The sequence below is a fragment of the Nansenia antarctica genome, assembly GCF_963989245.1.
Source record: "Nansenia antarctica genome assembly, chromosome: 13".
In the NCBI taxonomy this organism is placed as follows: Eukaryota; Metazoa; Chordata; class Actinopteri; order Argentiniformes; family Microstomatidae; genus Nansenia; species Nansenia antarctica.
The window spans coordinates 9,268,418-9,292,417 of record NC_137683.1 but is presented as its reverse complement, the minus strand read 5'-3'; the positions used below and the strand labels follow the sequence as shown (position 1 = coordinate 9,292,417).

Genomic DNA, 24,000 nt, shown 5'->3' with positions numbered 1-24,000 from the left:
AGAGGGAGGCTGGGGGGAGAGGGAGGCTGGGGAGGCTGGGGGAGAGGGAGGCTGGGGAGGCTGGGGGAGAGGGAGGCTGGGGGAGAGGGAGGCTGGGGGAGAGGGAGGCTGGGGGGAGAGGAAGGCTGGGGGAGAGGGAGGCTGGGGGGAGAGGGAGGCTGGGGGAGAGGGAGGCTGGGGGGAGAGGGAGGCTGGGGGAGAGGGAGGCTGGGGGGAGAGGGAGGCTGGGGGAGAGGGAGGCTGGGGGAGAGGGAGGCTGGGGGAGAGGGAGGCTGGGGGAGAGGAAGGCTGGGGGAGAGGGAGGCTGGGCAAGAGGGAGGCTGGGGGAGAGGGAGGCTGGGGGAGAGGGAGGCTGGGGGAGAGGGAGGCTGGGGGGAGAGGGAGGCTGGGGGAGGGGGAGGCTGGGGGAGAGGGAGGCTGGGGGAGGGGGAGGCTGGGGGAGAGGGAGGCTGGGGGGAGAGGGAGGCTGGGGGAGGGGGAGGCTGGGGGAGAGGGAGGCTGGTGGAGGGGGAGGCTGGGGGAGGGGGAGGCTGGGGGAGAGGGAGGCTGGGGGAGAGGTAGACATTTTTTGATCACGTGATGTGAGTGTGTAGAGCTCAGAATGGTCTTCATTACGAAGACAGAGAGTTTGTATAACACTTGAGTGAGTCAAGTACTTTAATATATACTGACACCCCCACCTCACCCTCCCTCCGTCCCCTCCCTCCCTCCCTCTCTCCCCCACCCTCCCCCCCTCCCTCCAGGTCTTAGTGAGATGGTGACAGAGACAGCCAGCTCTCCTGGTCCCTTCAGGAACACCCAGATGTCGAAAGCAGCCCAGACACACAAGCTGAGGAAGCTCCGCGCTCCCTCCAAGTGCCGTGAGTGTGACAGCCTGGTGGTGTTCCACGGAGCAGAGTGTGAGGAGGTGAGCACTCTACAACAGACGTATCACTTTATTGTTGCATTTGTATTAACAGAAATGTATCTTCCAATTGGCTCTCAACTCCCCCTAGATAACTCGTTAACTTAGAATTATAAGGTTCTATCTCCGTCTAGGGCAGTTCAGAGATATTGAGCGTCAAAGTTTTTACATTCCGTTATGTTTTATGAGATGGAACCTTTGTATTGTATTAATTACTAACTAAAAAATGTAAACATTTTAGAAATAACACCACACAGGCATTAATAAACACTTAATGGATCAGATTATGTAAAAAACTCAATTTTGACCAAAAATTTAGATAGAACCTTATAATTCTAACATCACAAACTCTCAAAACATACACATGCACACATTATTGCCAGAGATTGAAAGTCCACACAGGTTCCCACTTGCTCTGACTGAGATTAACATCAACACCCACAATCCAGCACTGAATACTTGGACTCTATCAACAACAAAAAAAGGATGCACAGTAGAAACCAAAGACCTGGTGTCACCCCTGTGGTAGAGACCTGGTGTCACCCCCCCCCACACACACACCCCTCTCACCAGAATGTTTCCTCAACGTGGCTTATTTTAAGATAGAGTTCCATTCCATATTTATGAAAATCTTGAGATAATATTGTGCTACATCGAGCAGGACAATGAAAGATTGTTGCTTCACGGGGGGCTATTCAGATGGTTCTGGAACGCTAGCTCGTGAGCTTAGAATGATAAGGTTCTATCTCCGTTTAGGGTAGTTCAGAGATATTGAGTGTCAAAGTTTTTACATTCCATTATGTTTTGTGAGATGGAACCTTTGTATTTTATTAATTACTAACACAAAAAAGTCAACATTTAAAAAAGAACAACACACAGGCATTAATAAACACCTAATGGATCAGAACTAAATTTTGACCAAAAATTGAGATAGAACCTTATAATTCTAACGTCACGAGCTGATACGACAGGGCCGATGTATGATGGATGATTCCTCTGGTGTTTCTGCAGTGTTCCTTGGCCTGTCATAAGAAGTGTCTGGAGACGTTGGCCATCCAGTGTGGCCATAAGAAGCTCCAGGGGCGGCTGCATCTCTTCGGCATCGACTTCACCCAGGCTGCTAAGGACAACCCGGACGGCATCCCCTTCATTATCAGGAAGTGCACCTCCGAGATCGAGAACAGAGCGCTGAATATTAAGGTAACGTCATTAGCATAACGTCATGATATACTTCTGTTTGCGAAATCCTGATACGATTGTCAATGAGTATTTAAGATGTCATTGTGAATTTCAATTGAATTTCAATGTATTTCTTTGTCTCTCTCTCTCTAAAAAAATCTACCGGTATATATATATTCAAAAATGTTTTACTTAGCTCGTCAACTAGTAAATAAGTCTCTGTATTGCTTAACTTTACACATATTGTTTTGCTGTGCTGTGGTAGAGATGGCAAGAGACCATCTAGTGTTCACACATTTAAGCCTCTCTTTTTAATTGTTGTCTGTGAGCGGATAGTTCCTATTATATACATTTGAATTCAAATCTAGGTCTGTCTCAAACTATGCCGTGTTGGGAATTGAGGGAATTGAGTCTTGAAAGTCCTTGAAAGGTGCTTGAATTTGATGTTTCAAAAGGTGTGGGAACCCTGTGTTAACCTTCTGTTGTTGTTGTTGTTATTGTTTTTCTTGCACACAGGGAATCTACCGCGTGAACGGAGCCAAGTCTCGGGTGGAGAAGCTGTGCCAGGCGTTTGAGAACGGCAAGGACCTCGTGGAGCTCTCCGACCTTTACCCCCACGACATCAGCAACGTGCTGAAACTCTACCTGAGACAGGTACGCTTTTCACTGCAAACGGTCACCCGCGAGAATTAGGACAGTCGATGCTTAGAGTCTCAATAATATTTACCTCCCATTTACCAGCATTTCTACTGTACTGTGTATTCTCCAATGTTTACCTCTTCCGTTCCAATCATCTCTGGTTGTATATTTGTCTTCGTATTTTGGTCATTCCAGTTTAAATAGAAACGTCCATGTTTATTTTCTCTCCCTGCAGCTTCCAGAGCCCCTCATCCTGTTCCGTTACTATAACGACTTCATCGGATTGGCCAAAGAGAGTCAGAACATCATCGTGGACGAGGTGGAGGCGTGCCGGGTGACCCCCGCCTGCGAGCCCCCCCAGGTCAGTGTGGAGCTCAACCGGGTCCTCTTCAAGATCAAAGACCTCCTGCGGCAGCTGCCCGCGGCCCACTACAAGACCCTGCAGTTCCTCATAGAACACCTGCACAGGTACGGCTCACCGCTTTACACAAACACACACACGCACACATGCACGCACACACACACACACACACACACACAGGATCCGAAATGTGCGCAGGCAAGCATACAAAGCACACATGCTTCCGATGATGTATCCTAAAACGACAACCACACGGACCTATAATGTGCACATAATATGAGTATTACATACTTAAGCAATATCACACGAGAGGGAGTGCTGTTATACTGAATATCAGCACGGCTGTGATCCGGTCGTAGGTACGAGGCCTCGAGTGTGATATTGCTTTTATACAACAGTTCTACAGCGCGATGTATTAGTTAACAGTAATAAGCGACAACAGATTATGATTTGTTTGTTTATTTAATCATTTATTTTGGCTCCGTCAACAAAAAATAGTTCCGCAACTGGACTGTTGCCTAGTAACCTGAACACAAACATCTGCAGGCTAGCTACTTTGTATTAACGGTCATTTCGGAGTGATACATAATAGTTAAGAGTCCCAGTGCTGTTATACTGTATATCGGCACTCATGGAATGCCTCTTGTCCAATCAAATGACTTGGTCGGAGCTAACTGTTGTATACAGCTTGATATCTTGGTGATTTCCTCTCCCTCCAGGGTCACAGAGCAGGCTGAGGAGAACAAGATGACCGCCAGCAACCTGGGCATCATCTTCGGCCCCACGCTGATCAAGCCCAGACAGACGGACGCGGAGGTGTCTCTCTCCTCCCTGGTGGACTACCCCTACCAGGCCCTGATCGTGGAGCTGCTCGTCAGACACTACCAGATGATCTTTGACGCCCCCCACAGCCCCCTGCCAGGTCCCTCCGGGGAGAGCTCCCCCCTGAAGGAGCCCCACCCCCGCCTCGGCCTCACCCCCCAGGAGAAGGAGCAGCAGCTCAGCAGACACTCCAAGTCTCTGGTCGACATCAAGGAGGTGAGTGGGGGGGGGGGGGGCGACAGAAAGCAGGGCTCCCACGGGTCCTTGAAATCCTTGAAAGTTTGTGAATTTGAGAAAAAAAAGGTCAACTCACTTTTTTATTGTTGTCTGTGAGCTATTATATCTATTATATAAATTCTCATCTAGGTCTGTCTCTAAACTCCTGTGTTGGGTCCTTGAATTTGAGGGAATTAAGTCCTTGAAAGGTGCTTGAATTTGATGTTTCAGAAGGTGTGGGAACCCTGAGAAAGTCAGGGGTGAAACCCCCGAGGTTTCAATCACGTTAATGTTTGATTTCCATACCGTCATCATGAAAATTTAAATTTAAATCAGGTTGACCTTTGTACTGGCCTTTTTTGGTTCTATAATACCCCATGCAGTATGGATGTACAGCACGGTGAGCTGCCTAAACGACTACCGCCTGGTGGCACTCACACCAATCATCATGAAGTGCTTCGAGAAACTAGTCCGGGCCCACATAGTCACACGCCTCCTGCCCAACCTGGATCCATACCAGTTCGCCTACAGAGCCCACAGGTCCACAGAGGACGCCATCGCGACGACTCTCCACTCCACTCTATCCCACCTGGAGAGGGGAAACAGCTACGCGAGACTGCTCTTTGTGGACTTCAGCTCTGCCTTCAACACCATCCTTCCAGACAGGCTAGTGACCAAACTACTAGACCTGGGACTATCACACTCTATATGTGCATGGATCAAGGACTTCCTGTCTGACCGCCCCCAGAGGGTGCGGGTGGGCTCCCACACCTCCACAGCCCTCAGACTCAGCACTGGGTCCCCCCAGGGCTGCGTGCTAAGCCCCATCCTCTACAACCTCTACACCTACGACTTCACCCCCGTCCACCCCAGCAACTCCATCGTAAAGTTTGCAGACGACACCACCGTGGTGGGCTGCATCTCGGGGGGGGGGGAGGCGGCGTACAGGGATGAGGTAGAGCAGCTGAGCAAGCTGTGCAAGGTTAACAACCTGCTGCTGAACCAGTCAAAGACCCAGGAAATCATCGTGGACTTCAGGAGGAAAAAATCTGAGGTCCAGCCCCTGCTCGTCGATGGAGGGAGCGTGGAGAGAGTCTCAACCCTCCGATTCCTGGGGGTGCACATACAGGATGACCTGTCCTGGAAGAACAACACAGCAGCCATCATCAAGAAGGCACAACAGCGGCTCTTCTTCCTGAGAGTCCTCAGGAAAGACCACATCGGACAGGAGATGCTGGTGGCCTTCTACCGCTGCGCAGTGGAGAGCATCCTCACCTACTGCATCTGCATCTGGTTCTCCAGCTGCACAGCCGCAGAGAGGAATGCGCTACAGAGAGTCGTGAGATCGGCCCAGAAGATCACCGGCGCCCCCCTCCCCTCTCTGGAAGAGCTGTACAACACACGCTGCCTCAGGAAGGCCTCCAAGATCTCCAGAGACCCATCCCACCCTGGGTACGAACACTTTGCTCGGCTGCCCTCGAACAGGCGGTTCAGGACCATGTTCGCAAGGACAAACAGACTGAAGCTCAGCTTCTACCCCAGGGCCATTCAGGCCCTGAACACAGCAAAGACCTAGGTTCTCGGCCCTGGACTATCTAGACAAATTGATGGCAGCTACTAGATTGAAATCAAGTGTAATACTGAAACACAACTGTGTACATTTCAAACCTGCAAACTGCGACACTTTAAATGAATGTGCAATAACACTATGTGCAATATGACAACCCTAGGGTACATAAGGTTCAGAGAATAGGAAATGTTAGAATAGGTATAGCATAGCATAGAGTACAGCACAGTGTTTTATTTGTATAGTATAGTATAGTGGATAGTGTACATAGCCTTTATTTTATGTAAACCAGCTCTTTTCCCTTCTTGTTTTAGTTTTTTTTTCCTAGCACCAGGGGAGCCCCCCCTCCCAAATTTCGTTGTTTGGTACCTGTACTATATCAATGACAATAAAGACCATTCATTCATTCATTCATTCATTCATTCATTCATTCATACTGTAACAGCTGAAATAGCTTATTAACAGCCTTTTCTCTTCTCTCTCTCTGTTGTGTGTTTTCTGTCCCTTCTCCATGGCAGCAGAGCTCTAAGGTGTATAAGAGATATTCCTCCATCATCCCCTCCACCCACCTGCTGCAGGAGGTGACGGCCAGGCCTGATGGGAGGGACTTTGCACCTGGTCAGTATCCTACTAGAGAGTTAGACTAGAGAGTTAGATTAACCCTATAGATCAGACCTGGGCATTGTACGCGGGCCGTACAACGATTCTGATTCTGGCCGGCCCGCGAAAGATCGCATGATAATTAAAAAATAATAATAATAATTATATTTTAAATATTTATATTAATAAATATATATATATATACAGTATATATATATATTTAAATATTATATTAATATATTTTCTAATTATCTTATGGGTGGACTAAAACCGCATTGCTTTTATTTTGAAGCCCATTTATTCTCACAAATATTTTCAGTTGCTCATTTGGCCCCCTAGGAAAAAAATAATTGCCCACCCCTGCTATAGATGCACTCTGCGGTGGATATTCTGTACTGTACTATATGACGGTTTAGCTGCCATGATACTTTTGTTATGCTGTCATGCTGTTCTGTGTCATAACAAAACGATGACACGGTCATGACACGGTTATCGTTTTTCAAATGTGACAGCAGCTGGTGAACCCGGGATCTGCAGCCGATCTGATGTTCAGACTTTTATACTGGAGAAATATCAATAAATGTCAACGTTGTTGAAAACCAAATGACACACTCGCTAGTCAACTAACACAGCTTGTTTTGTGAGCCTGCAAACAATGTAAAGTAGTGTTATAGTTAACTAGATAGCAGTGGGGGATTACTCACCGAATCCATTGAATTGCAATATTTTGGCTCGACTAGCGAATGTGTCATTGATTCTCAACAACGTTTGAAATGTATTTAACATTTTTCGGAAATAAAAGTCTGAACAATTTGATTGGTTGCTGACTTGTTCCCGGGTTCCACCAGCTGCCGTTACACAGGACTAACGCTTTCTAAACGGCATCTGTTTGTAACCACACCTCTCTGTGTTCAGCGGAGGACGCCGATGCCGAGAGCCTCAACAGGCTCCTGTCGGCCAGCGTCCCCGAGGTCCAGCGAGCAGGGGAGCGCTCTGGCCTCAGCAGAACCAACCACACCGTCACCACCACCCGGGTCCAGCTCCGCTCCCCGCGCTCCAAACTCATCTCCCGACCTGTCAGCCTGCCAGCGGACCGCGTGCCGCCCAACCCGGAAAACACCGTGGACGAGAGGAACGCACGCAACGCCGCCGCGCACGAACACGAGGACGGGACCGGAGGAGTAGGAGGAGGAGGAGGAGGCCGCGACCAGTCCATCGAGGAGGTGTCGGAGGACGAGAAGCCAAAGTCGCGCGTGAGCACGCACTACCGCAGCACCTTCATCGACACCCAGACGCTCCGGAGGACCTGGGACAAGCAGTACAAGCACTACGACATCACCAGGACAGCTAAGGTCACGGCCAACCCGCCAATAGACAAGGAGGACGGGGACACCGTCACCAGTAGTCTGTCTGTGTCCGTGCCGTCGTCGAAATCTCCTTTCTCTTTCGATGGTAGCAGCCCCACCGGCGCGCTCTACCCCAACAGACCTTTCACCATCGCGGTGAGGCCCGGGAGGACTTTGAGAAGGGAGGAGAACGTGTGCGAGTACAGCCCCGCGCCCACAGCTTTCAGACCCCCCAGGACTCTCCAGCCCCCCCCCGGAACCTTCTACAAACCCCCCTCGGGGAACAAGGCCAAAACGCAATTAATAATCGCAAACACGGAGCTCTGTCAGCGTGGGACGGCAGCGAACAGTGCGGAGGAGGAGGAGGATGAGGAGGAGGAGGATGAGGAGGAGGAGGAAGTGCTGGGAATAGAGGTGGGGTTGGAGGTGTCTGTCGACGAGCCGGAGGAGGAGGAGGACCTCGAGGGTCCGTCCGCGGCCCCCTCGCTGTCCCAACCCCAGTCCCCCAGCTCCAGCCCGGAGGAGCTCAGCCAAAGCGAGACTAAGCCTGTGTACCAGAGACTACGGCCCAGGCGCTTACAAGAGTTTGAGCACAGGGAGGCCCATTTTGTATGACCACCATCACCCCACTGGCCACCCATTCTCATTCCAGACTCACCCATCTATGACATGGACAAATGGTCTGATGTGTATAATCTTGTATAAGTAAAAAAAAAAGACAAACACTTCGAATGATTTCATGAACTGTGAAAAGAATACCCACGGAAGTGTTTGTGTATAATATATATAGGAATATATTAATATATTCCTTGTTTATCTGTTTTGGTGTTCCACAGTTTTGTCCTGGACGGAACAATTTGTACCTTAAGGTCCCCAAAATGAAGACAGGATGCACTTAGTTTATACGGTTTTGTGTTTTTGAAAGTTACATCACCTGTTCTCAGTTACACAACTTCCAACTTAAAAAAAAAAGAGCCACATAATCAAAACATGCTTCAAATACCAATCACTGCAAATGTTTTTTGTAAATGGTTAATTTCCCAAAAAGTTGAAACCATGATTTCAGATACTGTGTATACTTTTAACTTGCTCAATACAAATAAATGCCAGGGCAGCATATCTGTTCATATTTTTCTCATTTAACTGTGCAATTAAGTTTTACTCAGAAGACATCATATCTAAAGTTTTGATGTGCTGTATTTTTATTGTTATATGCCAAAAAGTATGATTTCAACTGTTACAATAGTATGTATTGCCACTGTATCAAAAACTAGTTTGGTGCACTTCCCGTACTCGGCTTCAGTCTTCCTCAAGTCTTTGCAATTTACATTTCAGATTTCTGTAATGCAATATACAGTATTACCTTTGTCATTTGAAAAGTGTGTTACAACGTATAACTTTACATGACGCATTATCACAACTTAAACCAGGGATGCAAACTGGTGATGGCCCAAAAAGGTGACAACATAATTTTTTTGCCTGAAAACAAAGAACATTTATGAAAACTGTTGACCTATTTTGAGGTTAAAAAAAACAGCTAAAGCGGCTAAAAGGTGACAAGTTTGCACCCCTGTTAAACAGATTGTTATGTATGTAACATGGTTGAGTATGGCCTCCCTTGACTTGATTGACACTGGTATTTTATATGGAGTGTCTGCATGTAAGTCACCGGAGGAGGTGTGTCACACACACACACACATGTCGACCGCGTCTGTGTACCTTGAAGCTTGTTTGTGTACCTTGAAGGTATCAAGCTTGACTCTGCTGAAAAGCTTTTAGTACTGTTATTACATGTCATTGAGGTAGCATCTGGCCTGTCGTATGAGGTGTATCTCAATAGTAAGTATGGCCAAAGTTGTTCTGTTTTTTATTATTATCATTTTTGGAGAAATGGGATTCAATTCAGTGCTGAATAGCCATTTTATTCATATCCATTATAATCTCACATGTATAGCTCAAGTAACAGTAAGTGCATCATTCATGTAAATGGTGTATCCGTCTGTATTTTATAAATATTATTTACAAGGGTGGCAGAATGTTTCAATGTATTAAAATTCCTCTCCGTGTACAAACAGGTACATAAGAACATACACCTTTTTGTAACTTATTAAAATATAGTTGACAACTTTCAAACATGCTTCTTATCTTTTCTCTCTTTTTTTGCACAAACCACACAACTTTGCAACAATTCAATTGCTGTGCCCAAAAGTGATACATTACATCCACAATATGTTTTAATGATCATTAAGCATAAAGCACTTTGAGCTGCAACGTTTGCAGGAAAAGCGCTATACAAATAAAGTTATTATTATTATTATTATTATTATGCAGCATCAAGGCCATTAGGTGTCGTTAGGGCACATTAGGCCACAGAGGTCGACACACGGGTGAGGAGTGTGAGCAAGCTCTGGGCAAGAAGATTAAATCAATCTGATTAGCTTTTCGCAAGGTCTGAGGAACTAACTCTGTCCGCAGCCGACATGGAATACACAGTAGAACACCCCGTGTAACATCTATTCTTTTAGATGTCAATCCCTAGTTTTCTTCTGAGGTAAGTGATATTGATATGTTTATGTTCTACGTTCAAGTCTAGACTACGCTAGGCGACGAGTTCTGGTTGCCATGTGTGAATGATGTGTGTTTTTTCCTGGATTCTTTTAGACAATCAAATCATTGTTGCTTAGCTCAGATCAAGTCCAATCATTTCTCCAAACGGTTTCCGAGAGGGCCACCTGGATACTGGGATTCAAGTCCACATTTAGACCTGCAACCAGACTAGAGCACAATTGCAGCAAGCCTGCCTAATGACAATGTTTCAACCATCTTACATGCTTAAGTGTATTTGGCTCTTGATAAGAAACACACATTTCAATGAAACCCTGAAGAATGGCGGTCGTAAAGTTGTTCATGTTGTGAGACTTTCCTCTTACATTGTATAATCATGTGATGTTGTTTACAGGAATCTCAGGAACAGATCTCCGTGCTCTTTTATGTACAATTACTACTGAGACTTTGCATAATCAAAACCCCAGTTTCAATAGCATAATAGCCATTCATGTTTTTTTTCCTTTTCAACACACTTGATTGTTCAGGCATGAAATGGTTTTGCACTATTATTAGCCTATGTGTCACAGTACAGTAGGTCCATAGTTAAACCAATGAAAGCTTTTTCCCCCCTCAGGCTTCCATTGTAGACACACTGATTGGCGTGACCTAGAAAGGCGTTTAGCCCCCCCCCTCTCGCCATTTTCCCTGGCCCGTTGTTGATACACATGCCTATGTTAATTAGTATCAAGATACATAACATTTGAATCAGGAGCAGCAATAGAAACTGGAATAGAACAGCAGACAGAATCCCTTTCCTTACTGAAGGTCCCTGGAATAGTAGAACAATAGGAGTAGTTCAAACCTATTGCCAATGACTGAGAAGCTGAAACACATTTAGGGGTAAAACACATTTAAGGATTTGGGAAATGTGGTTTGGAGATGGATGTGACACGGTTGTGAAATGGTTATGGGACGGGTTGTTGTGTTTAGGTCTGTGCCCCGGTGGTGACCCGTGTGGGGGGTGAAGAGGAGGAATCATGGGTACGGGCAGTCAGGTCCGACTGCTGCTATGGAAGAACTGGACCCTCCGCAAGAGACAGAAGGTAGAACCAGACACCTGTTCACTTTGCGTCTTGGTTCATTTGAATTTCAGATTGGTGGTTTTTCTCACCTCTTTCAGGGGATGTTTCTTCACCGACAGGGCAGGCCAAAGCTCCCTCACTTTTTTTGGGTTGCAAAATAGACTAAACATGTTTACATGGGGAAAGAACATTGGCCACATTGGTGAAGGAATCTACTGTACCCTGTTATTGTCATGGAGGGGTCTCAGGCCAGGTCATTGGAGAGGTAAAGGTTGTGAAGGGATAGTTCCTTCAGATGGTCATGAAATAGACAGCTTTCGCTGCTAGTGGCTGCTGAGACTACATACGTTTGGAGAATAGTGAAGTAGCCTGATGTTTCGATTGTTGGGAAAGCTCAACCCCCCATGGTGAGTTCAGTAACTCGGCCAAACACACCCACAAGCCCAAATAGTCGGTTATAAGTATGAACATTCAGATTCCTTCTACTAAGTTTGAAAACAAATAAACCGAAAAAATGTATGACGGTAACATTGTCAACCTTAAAGAGAACAAAACAAGTTCCTTTCACTGTTAAAGATTGACTCTGCTTTTGTTGTTTTTTTCCCCCAGATCCGATTCTTCATGGAGATCATGTGGCCTGTGGTTCTGTTCATTGGACTAGTTTGGCTGCGGGGAGCTAACCCGTTGTATCGCCAACATGAGTGTAAGAAAAGGGCCTCTTTAGCATTCTTCTGATACACACCCCAATCTTCTTATGATGCTTGATTCTAGTGATAGATCCTGTCTTGATAGCTGATACCGGGGCAGTAAAATCAGTGTCTGATGGTTATGTGTTCTTATTCCATCATGGCCTATTGACCAGTCGTGACGTTAGAATTATAAGGTTCTATCTTATCTTATATATCTTATCTTATAGTTCTATTTTTTTACATAATCTGATCCATTAGGTGTTTATTAATGCCTGTGTGGTGATATTTTTAAAATGTTGACATTTTTGAGTTAGTAATTAATAAAATACAAAGGTTCCTTCTCACAAAACATAATGGAATGTAAAAACCTTGACGCTCAATATCTCTGAACTACCCTAAACAGAGATAGAACCTTATAATTCTAAGCTCACGCAAGTGACATCCATGTTCTCCCTGCTCTCCCGGTCCAGGTCACTTCCCCAACAAGGCCATGCCCTCGACAGGGATCCTGCCATGGATCCAGGGGATGTTCTGTAACACCAACAACCCCTGTTTCCAGTACCCCACCCCTGGAGAGTCCCCCGGCCTCGTCTCCAACTACAACAACTCCATGTGAGCATGACCTGTAGAGGGAGGTTGTCCTAGGGGTAGTGAGTGTTGTGTTTTACTGAAATCATCTGATGTGAAATGAAAGAAGAGAATATGGTGATATTAATGATACGTCAGATGCAATGTATTTGATCCACAAGCTATCATTTAATATTATATTATAAACCCGCAATGACATGACATGGATAGGTAGTGTAATGAACCTGATGTGTGTGTGTGTGTGTGTGTGTGTGTGCGTGCGTGCGTGCTTGCGTGAGTGTGTGCGTGCGTGTGTGTGTGTGTGTGTGTGCGTGCTTGCGTGAGTGCGTGTGTGTCGGGATGTGTGTTTGACCCATCCTCTGCTCTGTCCCTCAGACTGGCTCGGTTCTACTTAGACGTCCAGGAGCTTCTGACCAGTGACCCAGAGTTTCGACACCTGGGTCGGCTTTGGAGGGAACTGGCCTCCATGAGCAACTTCATGGACACGCTACGGACCAATCCAGAACTGATCTCAGGTGGGTTTTTCATGTGGCCCCGATAATGCACCAACACCTGGTCAAAATGCATTTTACCTGCTACAGGGGCAACTCTGACTAAAAACGGACTTAACACATAACACATACACACTTAACACATACACTCTATCTTTTTCCCATGGGTCCCCTCCTACCCTGCGTCACCATGTGTGACAGGACTGTATCACACAGGCTTTAAGAAAGTCCCTCACACCACGTAAGCGGGAACTGAAGCAGCTTACTTTCACGTTTATTTCGCAAGAAAGCAAGTCACATTTCCCTTTCCCGTTCCCCCCATTCCAGTCCCTTTCCAACTAAACACACAAACAATGGTCCTACCTGGGGACCACGGCTAACATTTCCAAGCGCTAACATTCTTAAACCGACAACTCCAAAGGTTGGAGTTTGAGAAATAATTCCCAACGACGGACCTATCGATAGTCGTCATGGACCGAAACAATCATGCTATATTGGACGGAAACATGACTTCCAATGAATGCTGGGCGGCCCATGGCGGTGCTATGCTCTCCTACTAGGTTAGCGCTGGAATGAGCGGCTCCTGTTCTGTCTCTCCATTAGTGAGGAATGTATGGGCCCCAGCCGGCCCCGGGCTTTCAGTAGCACAGAGGCATGCCTATAGGCTGCCTAGTGTATTAAAGTGGAAGTGAAGACAATGGTGTGTGCCACTGTGGAGGTCAGAGGACCAAAGGGCTGGTGGAGAGGTCACATCCACCCCGTCTCTGATGAAATGCTTTTTTGCTTTTGTTTATCGTAGCGCTCTTTCCCCTCGCCAGACTAGACACGTGTGTACAAAGATACACTCTCTCTCGGTCTCTCTCACACACAGGCAGGCATGCAGGCAGGCAGGCACGCAGGCTGGCACACACACACACACACACACACACACACACACACACACACACAGAGAGATGTTTTGCAGCATGTATCCCTCTTTCCACAGCTCTTAGTGAGATAGAATGCTCCTGGCCAGGCTCCCCGCCTCCCCGCCATCAGACCTCTGCAGGTCATGCAGAATGCTGCCACCCGTCTGGTGTTCAACCTCCCCAAATTCTCTCATGTTACCCCCCTCCTTCGCACCCTTCACTGGCTCCTGATAGCAGCTCGCATCAGATTCAAGATCCTGGTGCTCGCCTACCGGACAGCAAAGGGAAAAGCCCCTGCCTACCTCTACCATCTTCCGCCATAGACTGAAGACCCATCTCTTCAGCCTACACCTTAACTGTCCCTCCTGAGCCATCTACTACCCCCTGTATTCTTTCCCCGGTGTCATAATAATCATTTTTAAAATCTCTATAAAAAAAAAAAACTGTTGGATAGATGATTCACTTACTTAGTCAAATGTATTTGTTGTAAGTCACTTTGGATAAAGGGGTCTGCTAAATTTAAAAAATGTAAAAAGAAAAAGAAAGAAAAAAAGACATTAGTACATACATTTACAGACATGTAAAAATACATTTCTCTCTCCCTCTCTTCAATCCCCTATGTGGACATATCCTATGCCTCTGTCTGCCTCTCTCTCGCTTGTGTGCCATTTGTGTCTCATAAAGTTGTTTTTCAGTGGAACTCACTTTCGAGTCTTCATATCATTCATGTCTATATGGGGTAGTGGTGGTCTAGGGGATAGTGAGTTGAACTGGTGATCGGAAGGTCATTCAAATCCGTCCTGGAGCACCACCACTAGTGTTGAGTAAGGCACTTAGCCCTAAATGACTCCAGGGAGACTGTCCCTGTAATCTCTAATTGTAAATCGTTTTGGATTAAAAGCATCTGCCAAATGCTGAATTATTTTGGGATGGCTGTGGCTAGAGGTAGAGCCAGCGCCTAATGATCGCAAGGTCAGCGTTTTGGCGGTTTGATCCCTGGCTCCCCACGTGTCGGTCGTGGTGTCCTTGGGCAAGACACTGAACCCCAAATTGCTCCCAATGAGTAGGCCAGCGCCTTGCGTGGTAGCTTGCCACCATTGGTGTGTGAATGTGTGTGCGAATGGGTGAATGAGGAAACCATTGTAAAGCGCTTTGGAATAAGGCAGTCCATTGACCATTTCTATATCATCATACCCCCAACTCTCTCCAGGTCGTGGAGTGAAGGTGGAGGACATTCTAAAGGATGATGAGACCTTGACGTCTTACCTGTTGAGGGACGTCCGTCTGACTGAGTCTGTGGTCTATCAGCTGGTCAACGCCCAGATACGTCCGGAGCAGGTGAGGTCCTCGTAGTGGATGTGGCGTTATAGAGGAGCTAAAACATTGAAATAACTGACACTTGTGATTAGATCACCTCCCATGTTTCACAAAGGCTTAACCCTTGTGTGATGTTGACTTGTTGGTCCCTTTGGTACTGTTCGGGTCAAATTGACCCGGGGCATCATTGGTGTTTTAAGTGAAGATGAGGATGCTCTCAGTCATTGACAAAAGAAAAATGGGACAGATTGTGTTTTTGTGATACTGAAATTGCTTACAAATGACTTATTATTAAATCATAATTGTGAGGGGTTTATTATAACATGTTTCAATAGATAACATTTGGTACCAGGTAATTACTCTTTAGGCGTATGTTAAATATAGAGATTACCATGTATGTACATTTCAGTATTATGTATTTTGTTGTCTCAGGAAGACAATGATGTCTCTGTTGTGGACTAGAAAGAGTTGGTATGAGATTCAACAAGTAGCTACTCGCTTGCTTCTCTGTTGTTCCTGGAAACAATCCTTTACATGTGGTTATGAGTGATGTATGTGTGTGTGTGTGTGTGTGTGTGTGTGTGTGTGTGTGCATGTGTGCGTGCGTGCGTGTGCGTGCGTGCGTGCGTGTGTGTGTTTGTGTGTGTGTGCGTGCGTGCATGTGTGTGTGTGTGTGTGCGTGTGTGTGTGTGTGTGTGTGTGTGCGTGCGTGTGTGTGCGCGTGTGTGTATGTGTGTGTGTCTGTCTTCAAGACAGCATTAGTAATCTCATCTGTCTTCTGGTTGGGACCTGAAAACACAATTTAGGAATTCCCCTGGTTGAACAGATGCACACACAGACACACACACACACGCACACACACACACACACACACGCACACACACACACACATACACGCACGCACACACACACACAAACACACAAACACACACACACACACGCACGCACACACACACACAAACACACAAACACACACACACACACACGCACACACACAGGAATCCCCCTGGTTGAACAGACGCACACACACACACACACACACACACACACACACACACACACACACAGTCCCATTTCATTTGGGGTTCTGCTCTCCCTTTGTTTATGTGTTTTCCATCTGAACAATGCCGTAGCGGTGAGTCACGGCCGGTGAGTAGCCCTTTGATCCTGGGGGAGGGGGGGGAGGGGGGGGCGGGGGTGCGGGGGCTTGACTCACAGAGGGGAGGAAAACCCCCCAATTTTCTAGGAAGAGAGAGAAAGCACAGGGAGCTACCGGCTACCAGACAAAACCTTACCCAGAGCAACGACATCAGTGTCCATACGGCCCTCGACCACAGACCACAGACCACAGACCACAGCTTCCATATGGAAATGCTGCGCGAGGAAGGCAGAGCTCTCATCAACGCTGGCCCTCTCATGGCTGCCTAATTCACACTGTAACACTGTAACACTGTAACACTGTAACACTGTTAGCCCCAGGGAAATGTGCTGGCTGGATAAGTCCCTAGCAGCTAATCAGATGGGATTCTTCGGGGCAGTGCAGTTAGGGTTAGGTTTGTGTTTAGCAGTCTAAGGTGTGTGTGTGTTACAGCAGTCTAAGTGGTGACGGGGCTGCACACACACTGACACAGGTACACACAACGCTGGTACACAGACACACTGACACAGACACACACAACGCTGGTACACAGACACACTCACACAGGTACACAGACACACTCACACAGGTACACAGACACACTGACACAGGTACACACAACAAACACTAGAATCAGTCGCATAAATGATCATCAAAGAACAACAGACATACATACACACACACACGCACACACAGACACACACACACACACAGACACACACACACACACAAACGCACCCACACATACACACACACATACACACACACACGCACCCACACAGACACACACACACACGCGCGCCCACACACACATACACGCACACACACACACGCACAGCAAACACACACATGCACACACACGCGCGCACACCACACACACATATACGCACACCACACACACACTCACACACACACACACACACACACACATACACGCACACACGCACACACTCACACACACACACACACACACACATACACACCTACACACACACACACACACACATACAGACACACACATGTACCCACACACACACACGCACACACCCACACACACACACACACACACACACAAACACACTCGCAGAGGCAGCCAAATTCTGGTAGGGGTCAGCAGCATTGCGGCCTGGGTGTAACCCCTCCTGTGTGTCCTCTGTTGGGGGGCCTGTGGAATGTGTGCTCTGTGTCAGTGCTGCCCACGGTGCCGCTGACTCACACACTCTTCCCTCTGTTTATTGTCTCATCTTTGTGTGTGTGTGTGTGTGTGTAGGTATGTGTGTGTGTGATCAGGTGACCAATTGTTTGTGCATGTGTGATATGAACAACCGGTTGACCAGTCCAGACTATACCCCATTCGATAAAGACTGATACAAGATGTTCATGGGAAATAGCGATATACTGATATCCTGTACACTGAGCATCCGTAAGTCGGTTGTAATATCTTGTGTTATGGTCAGTGTTTGCACGTCGGTCTATGAGTGTACGAGCGTGAGTTTGAAACGGCAATAAAGCCCCTCAGCGGTGTACCCTGACCTCTAACCTGGTCATCACTTACAGAGCCCTCCATGGTCAGGCACCTGCCTAGGTCTGTGACCTACTGCGTCCTTACAGCCCCAGTAGGTCTCTCAGGTCCTCTGACCAGCGTTTGTTGGTCGTCCCCCGTGCCAGATTAAAAACCAAGGGTGATCTAGCATTCCAAAACCGTGGCTCCCAAACTTTGGAATGCTCTTCCCTCGGATCTTAGATCAGCGGTTCTCGGTCGAAGCTTTTACAAAACAGCTAAAGACTGTCCTGTATAGACAGGCTTTTGGCTAACCCCAAAAGCCTGTCTTTCTGTGTCCTGTTGATATTGTTGTACACTTGTTATTTGTTACTTGTTCTTATTTTCACTTGTTTACCTATTTTAACCTTCTATAACTTTTGCTCTTTTATTATGTTCTTATATATATTGTGAGCTTCGAATTATAAGGTTCTATCTCCGTTTAGGGTAGGTCAGAGATACTGAGCGTCAAAGTTTGTACATTCCATTATGTTTTGTGAGATGGAACCTTTGTATTTTATGAATTACTAACTAAAAAATTTCAACATTTTAAAAAATAACACCACACAGGCATTAATAAACACCTAATGGATCAGATTATGTAAAAAAACTCAATTTTTAACCAAAAATGGAGATAGAACCTTAGAATTCTAACGTCACGATATGTAAAGCACTTTGTGACCCCTGGTCTGGGATAGGTGCTATAGAAATACATTTGACTTACTTACTAACCTTTCCTCAGTTTGCGTACGGGGTTCCTGACCTGCACCTGAAGGACATCGCCTGCAGTGTGAACCTGTTGGAGCGGTTCCTGATCTTCCCCAGCCGCTGGGGGCTGTACGGGGTCCAGAACGCCATGTGTGTCCTCACCCCGCAGAAGCTCCAGGTCATCGAGAACCGGCTCTACGCCAACGTGGACTTCTTCAAGCTCTTCCGCCTGGTTAGTGGTTCAGTCTCAGTCTGCGTTGAAAAAGAAGGGAAGGCACACCGCAGAGAACATAGGCGAGGTGATGGCGACGGAGCAGAATACTATCAAATTAAATAGAAGACACTCTAGTCCCAGACGCAAAAGTGTCTTTTTATTGACGGTTTCGTCCGTAGCCTTTGTCAAGTCTCACTCTGCCCCATAGGAGATGGTTGTGCGTAAGACATTTTCATCCTGTGTCAAAGTTGCCCGTTTTCTTTATCTTTTTTAATTTTTTAAAATTATATTTATTGGCATTTTCTTATTTTAGAACAATCAACAAAAGCACACCAATCAGCAAAACACACATATTATACAACATTTGAATTGCAAATCACAAACATAAAATACTACAAAATAACAAGAATCAAATCAAATAAAAATCTCACATCACATCAGAATAATCTCACATCACATCCAGAGACATACGACTATAGGCACAGGGTGGCAGAAATGGGAAGTTGCAGGATGGGGAAAAAATAAAAAAGGCTTTACAGGGTGGGCGTTCAAAGTAAGTCAAAAATGGAAGCCAGGTTGTATAGTCGTTTTCCTTATCTTAAATGCACCCTCACAGTTGATAAAAAATGTAAAAAAAAAAAAACGCCCCTCAGAAGAAAAAAAAAATTCTGAATATTCGATCAGTATATCAGTGTGTGCATTATCGTAAAAATATGGAAATGGCATGCTTCATCCTGTACTATTTCCCATATGCAATCATTTATCTCTGTCAACGCTTAGAAACCTAACCATTATGATCGAGTGTTTATTTGCATTAATTGCTTTCTGGACATAGCCATAGTGTGGCTGGCTAAATGAAAGGCCCGCCTTGGGGTGGCACAGTATCTGTCACAATTGGGAGGGTGCCATGTTGTTTATTTACTCACCCACAAAGATTTGCCAGCGGGGGGTCAAGGCTGTAGCTGGCAGTGCCACTGCCTGGCACCCCCTAGCAAACACATGGGGTTTCATTCAGGGCGGTTGGCACAAGAACAAGAACAATGTCTATGGTTTCATTAACCTCCTATATCGACAGCACACATTTTCCCGAACTTCTAACAACCTAAATCCATCTCACTCAATCTCTTAGAACAGAATAGTGCACAATTGAATACTGTATAGTTAAACATATATATCGTGATCTCAATCTTGTTATCGGTCCATTATTAGATTAGATTAGATTAGATTAGATTCAACTTTATTGTCATTGCAGACTACAAGTACCAGACAACAGTGGCGGCTGGTGCTAAAATGTTTGGGTGGGGCACAGGTTATGGGGGCATGATCCACGGGGAAGAATATCAACTTTAAAATCTGGATTTACAGTAAATTTTAGCATGAGAATAGCTCTACCCCCCTGTACAGACCTCGCCATCCCCTCTACCCCCCTGTACAGACCTCTTCATCCCCTCTACCCCCCTGTACAGACCTCTTCATCCCCTCTACCCACCTCTACAGACCTCTTCATCCCCTCTACCCACCTCTACAGACCTCTCCATCCCCTCTACCCACCTCTACAGACCTCTCCATCCCCTCTACCCCCCTGTACAGACCTCTTCATCCCCTCTACCCCCCCTGTACAGACCTCTTCATCACCTCTACCCCCCTGTACAGACCTCTTCATCACCTCTACCCCCCCTGTACAGACCTCTTCATCACCTCTACCCCCCTCTGTACAGACCTCTCCATCCCCTCTACCCCCTGTACAGACCTCTTCATCACCTCTACCCCCCCTGTACAGACCTCTTCATCACCTCTACCCCCCTCTGTACAGACCTCTTCATCACCTCTACCCCCCCCCCCCCTGTACAGACCTCTTCATCACCTCTACCCCCCCAGTTTTCTCTACAATTTCTACAATTTTCTCTCTACAGTTTCTACACGTCAACGTGTACCGAAACACTTGTTTCCAACGTGGTCCTACGTTTCTCCTACACCAAGACACATACAAAGAGCATAGAAACATACAAAGAGCATAGAAACATACAAAGAGCATAGAAGATACAATCAGAATACAGTCTGCCATTCCTTCTCCCAGCATCGATTTGGTTTTCCTATCATGACTGAAGGACAGATGATTCACTTACTTACACAAGTTTGACTTCGGTAATAGGTCCAGTTGCAATATCAAGTTGGGAACAAAAGATGCCTCCTTCTAATCCATTTGTTCAATTTGTTTACAAAGTCCGGTAGTGGAAAGCAGAACAACGCATTTGTTACTTCACATCCCGCTAGCCATGTTTTCTTCTCATACCAACCCCTCGTAAATCCTCGGTTATACGATTTTCCAATTTTCCCTGCCTTTGTATAAACTTGCTTTATAATTAAATTTGGTCTGGGTGGTCCTAATTCCTTTACTGTTAATTTCTCCTGGTTGCTACGACGGCTGAACGGTGTTTCTTTTAAAGATTCAACCGAGTTGTTCAGAACATTACTAGCCATGGTGAAGCAGGTGAACGAACGTGACGCCGGCCGTATGACATGACGTAAGCACGTACGATTCTTTGTGCATGTCCCAAAACCCCATAGACAAATGACCGAATGGCCTGAAGTTACCAAAATAGATTTTACATGCAAGTCTACGAGAACAGCCTAGTGCAATTTCGAGTAGAATGAAAGTTGCCCTGAAAGGGGCGGGACTTGAAGCTGATTGGAACATACTCCACAGAACACTAGCTGATTGGACTATGATATACTCCACAGAACACTAGCTGATTGGACTATGATATTCAGAAGCAACACTGTCTAGAAGTCATAGAAAAAAAATCTCTCTCTTCTCCCTTTGGTGGGGCATTGTCCAATTGCCCCTAATGAACCAGCCTCCCCTGCCAGACAACGAAATGCAGTTTAGCATCTAACCAGAAGTGCAAAACGTGATATAAAAACATGTAAATGACAATGATAGGTACAGTATGGCAAGTACGGTATATACAGTTATGAGCTATGTACAGTTATGTTAGTTTATGTACAGTATGTCATGTACAGATATATAAAAGAGGCTATATCAAAGAGGTATGTGCAATGTCCTGTCCTGTCCTGTCCTTAAGATACACCTGTCCATTTCACTCTAGAATGACCTAAAGCACAATCCAATGGATGAGAATAGCACGGGTGAACAATTGAAGCAAAAGGAAGAGTTGAAGGGAGGGACCTGTTGGGTTCTTGGTGTTAGCGAAGCACTTGGCCTCTTTCAATAATGAGCTTAGCCTGGACACACCTTCCTCCTCCACTAAACCTCCAGGGAGCTTTCTGTAATCACCCCCTGGCCTGCTCATGTGTTTCTAGCAGCGGGATGCTAACACTACAACATCCCCACACAGGCTGCCCTCTTCCTTCCTCCACACAAACCGATGGGAGAGAGCCAAGCATGTAGCATGTAGCATGTAGCAGACCCAACACTGACAGTGCACAACATTCAACATTCAGTCTTGTACAACTGTACAGTGTCGTAGTCCCTGTCCTGCACACACTCACACACACACACACGCACATACTCACACACACACGTACACACTCACACACACATATGCACACACGCACACACCCACCCACACACACACACACACACACACAGACACACACACACGCACGCACGCACGCACGCACACACACACATGCGCGCACACACACACACACACACACACACACACACCCACCCACCCAACACCCACACACACACACACACACACACACACACACACACACACACACACACACCCACCCACCCAACACCCACACACACACACACACACACACACCCACACACACACACACACACACACACACACACACACACACACACACGCAAACACACACACACACACACACACACACACACACACACACACACACACGACCTCAGACACCCACACCTGCCCCTTCTGTGAAACCAGCCCAGATCTCAGGAGATAGTGGAGAATGTCAGAGAGGAAGGATGTCTTATTTCGGAGTTTAATGTCACTGCCGCGCGTCATTTCCTGAACTTCAGCCCCATTGTGTTCTGAGTTCGCTGCAAGATCCCCAGTTAAAAGGGTCCTTGGAAGAAACTGTTACTGGAAGGTTCTGCGTTCAGGATACGCTGTGTGACGACAAAGCACTGCTCAGCAGATTTACTGCTCATCTGTGGGAAATTAAATGAATGAGTTTCTTATTTCTATGTCTGCGGTTTCTCATATCACGTATACAACATTTGAATAATACTCACAATCGTGAAGTAGCCTGTATCCCAATTCAAAAAAGTTAAACTACGACGTCTGTTACATGTGATAATACTTGTTATTGGAATGGACCTATCGCTAAGCCACGACCCAAAATAGAAATTGTCCAATCATATCACAGCAAAAGTCACTCCAGGCAGAAAACTCGGACAAACAACTCGCTAATATCTGATGGTGAAAAGCTTCTTGACAAAATATTCTTGTCGTCTTTAAAAAACATGTCTATTACTTGCTGTGGTAAATCAGAAATCAGACATTTTCCAACTCCCGCCATTGTAAGTAATTGAATGTCATTCAGTCACGGTTTTGAGTTTTCAAAGGGGGCGTGGCTTAGCAATAGGTCCGTTATAACCATTGAAATGAATCAGCCGTTTATTGTTACAATCAATTTGAACACTTGTGTTCCTCCTCCCAGCTCCCCCGGGTGCTGGATAACCACTCCCCTGGCATCGACTGGCGCTTATGGAGCCGAGTCCTCTCTGCTGCCTCCGAAAAACTGCAAGAGGTACTGTCCAAAGCAGCCCCCCCCCCCCATTTTCAAAGGTTCCCCCCCGTCCCATATTTTTAGATCTCAGGAAACCACCGCTTCCTCCCTGTTGGAGTTTTGAGGTAAACACAGACAGCGGGGATATCATTTGTGCGTATGAGGAAGGCTAAAACCAGCCAAACCCCTTCTAGTCTCGCCATGGAACCCCAAACATACATCAATCATCAGGCAATCTGTCTGGACGGCCATAAAAGTGAGGGCTGGCACAGGTGAGGTCCCCAGGGGTTGATGACAGGTTGGGGGGGGGGGGGTTGTGAAGGGGGGAGAGGGGGGATGGAGACAGGAGACATTCTATGGAGGTGACATCCTGTCGGTGGGGCTGTATTCTTGTTTGTCGCTTG

General features: G+C 46.5%; 2 protein-coding genes across 3 annotated transcripts in view; both read left to right on the top strand.

The window, feature by feature from the left end:
• arhgap29a (Rho GTPase activating protein 29a) overlaps window positions 1–9,759 on the top strand; it is a 57,384-nt gene extending 47,625 nt beyond the window's left edge. Inside the window, exons 17-23 of one of the 2 annotated variants that reach the window (XM_080544299.1) lie at window positions 744–907; window positions 1,916–2,104; window positions 2,600–2,737; window positions 2,958–3,190; window positions 3,803–4,121; window positions 6,210–6,306; window positions 7,204–9,759. In XM_080544299.1, coding sequence (XP_080400425.1) covers window positions 744–907; window positions 1,916–2,104; window positions 2,600–2,737; window positions 2,958–3,190; window positions 3,803–4,121; window positions 6,210–6,306; window positions 7,204–8,249 — 2,186 coding nt within the window. In that variant the 3' untranslated portion in view covers window positions 8,250–9,759. Of the gene's footprint in view, window positions 1–743; window positions 908–1,915; window positions 2,105–2,599; window positions 2,738–2,957; window positions 3,191–3,802; window positions 4,122–6,206; window positions 6,307–7,203 lie in introns of both variants that reach the window. The other variant, XM_080544298.1, reaches the window with a different exon arrangement.
• Window positions 9,760–11,218: 1,459 nt separating this feature from the next.
• LOC308169305 (retinal-specific phospholipid-transporting ATPase ABCA4-like) overlaps window positions 11,219–24,000 on the top strand; it is a gene marked incomplete at both ends in the record, with an annotated part of 51,307 nt that continues 38,525 nt past the window's right edge. The window contains 7 exons of the mRNA XM_080543991.1: window positions 11,219–11,284; window positions 11,873–11,966; window positions 12,423–12,564; window positions 12,916–13,055; window positions 15,150–15,277; window positions 18,677–18,874; window positions 23,528–23,617. Coding sequence (XP_080400117.1) covers window positions 11,219–11,284; window positions 11,873–11,966; window positions 12,423–12,564; window positions 12,916–13,055; window positions 15,150–15,277; window positions 18,677–18,874; window positions 23,528–23,617 — 858 coding nt within the window. The remainder of the gene's footprint in view (window positions 11,285–11,872; window positions 11,967–12,422; window positions 12,565–12,915; window positions 13,056–15,149; window positions 15,278–18,676; window positions 18,875–23,527; window positions 23,618–24,000) is intronic.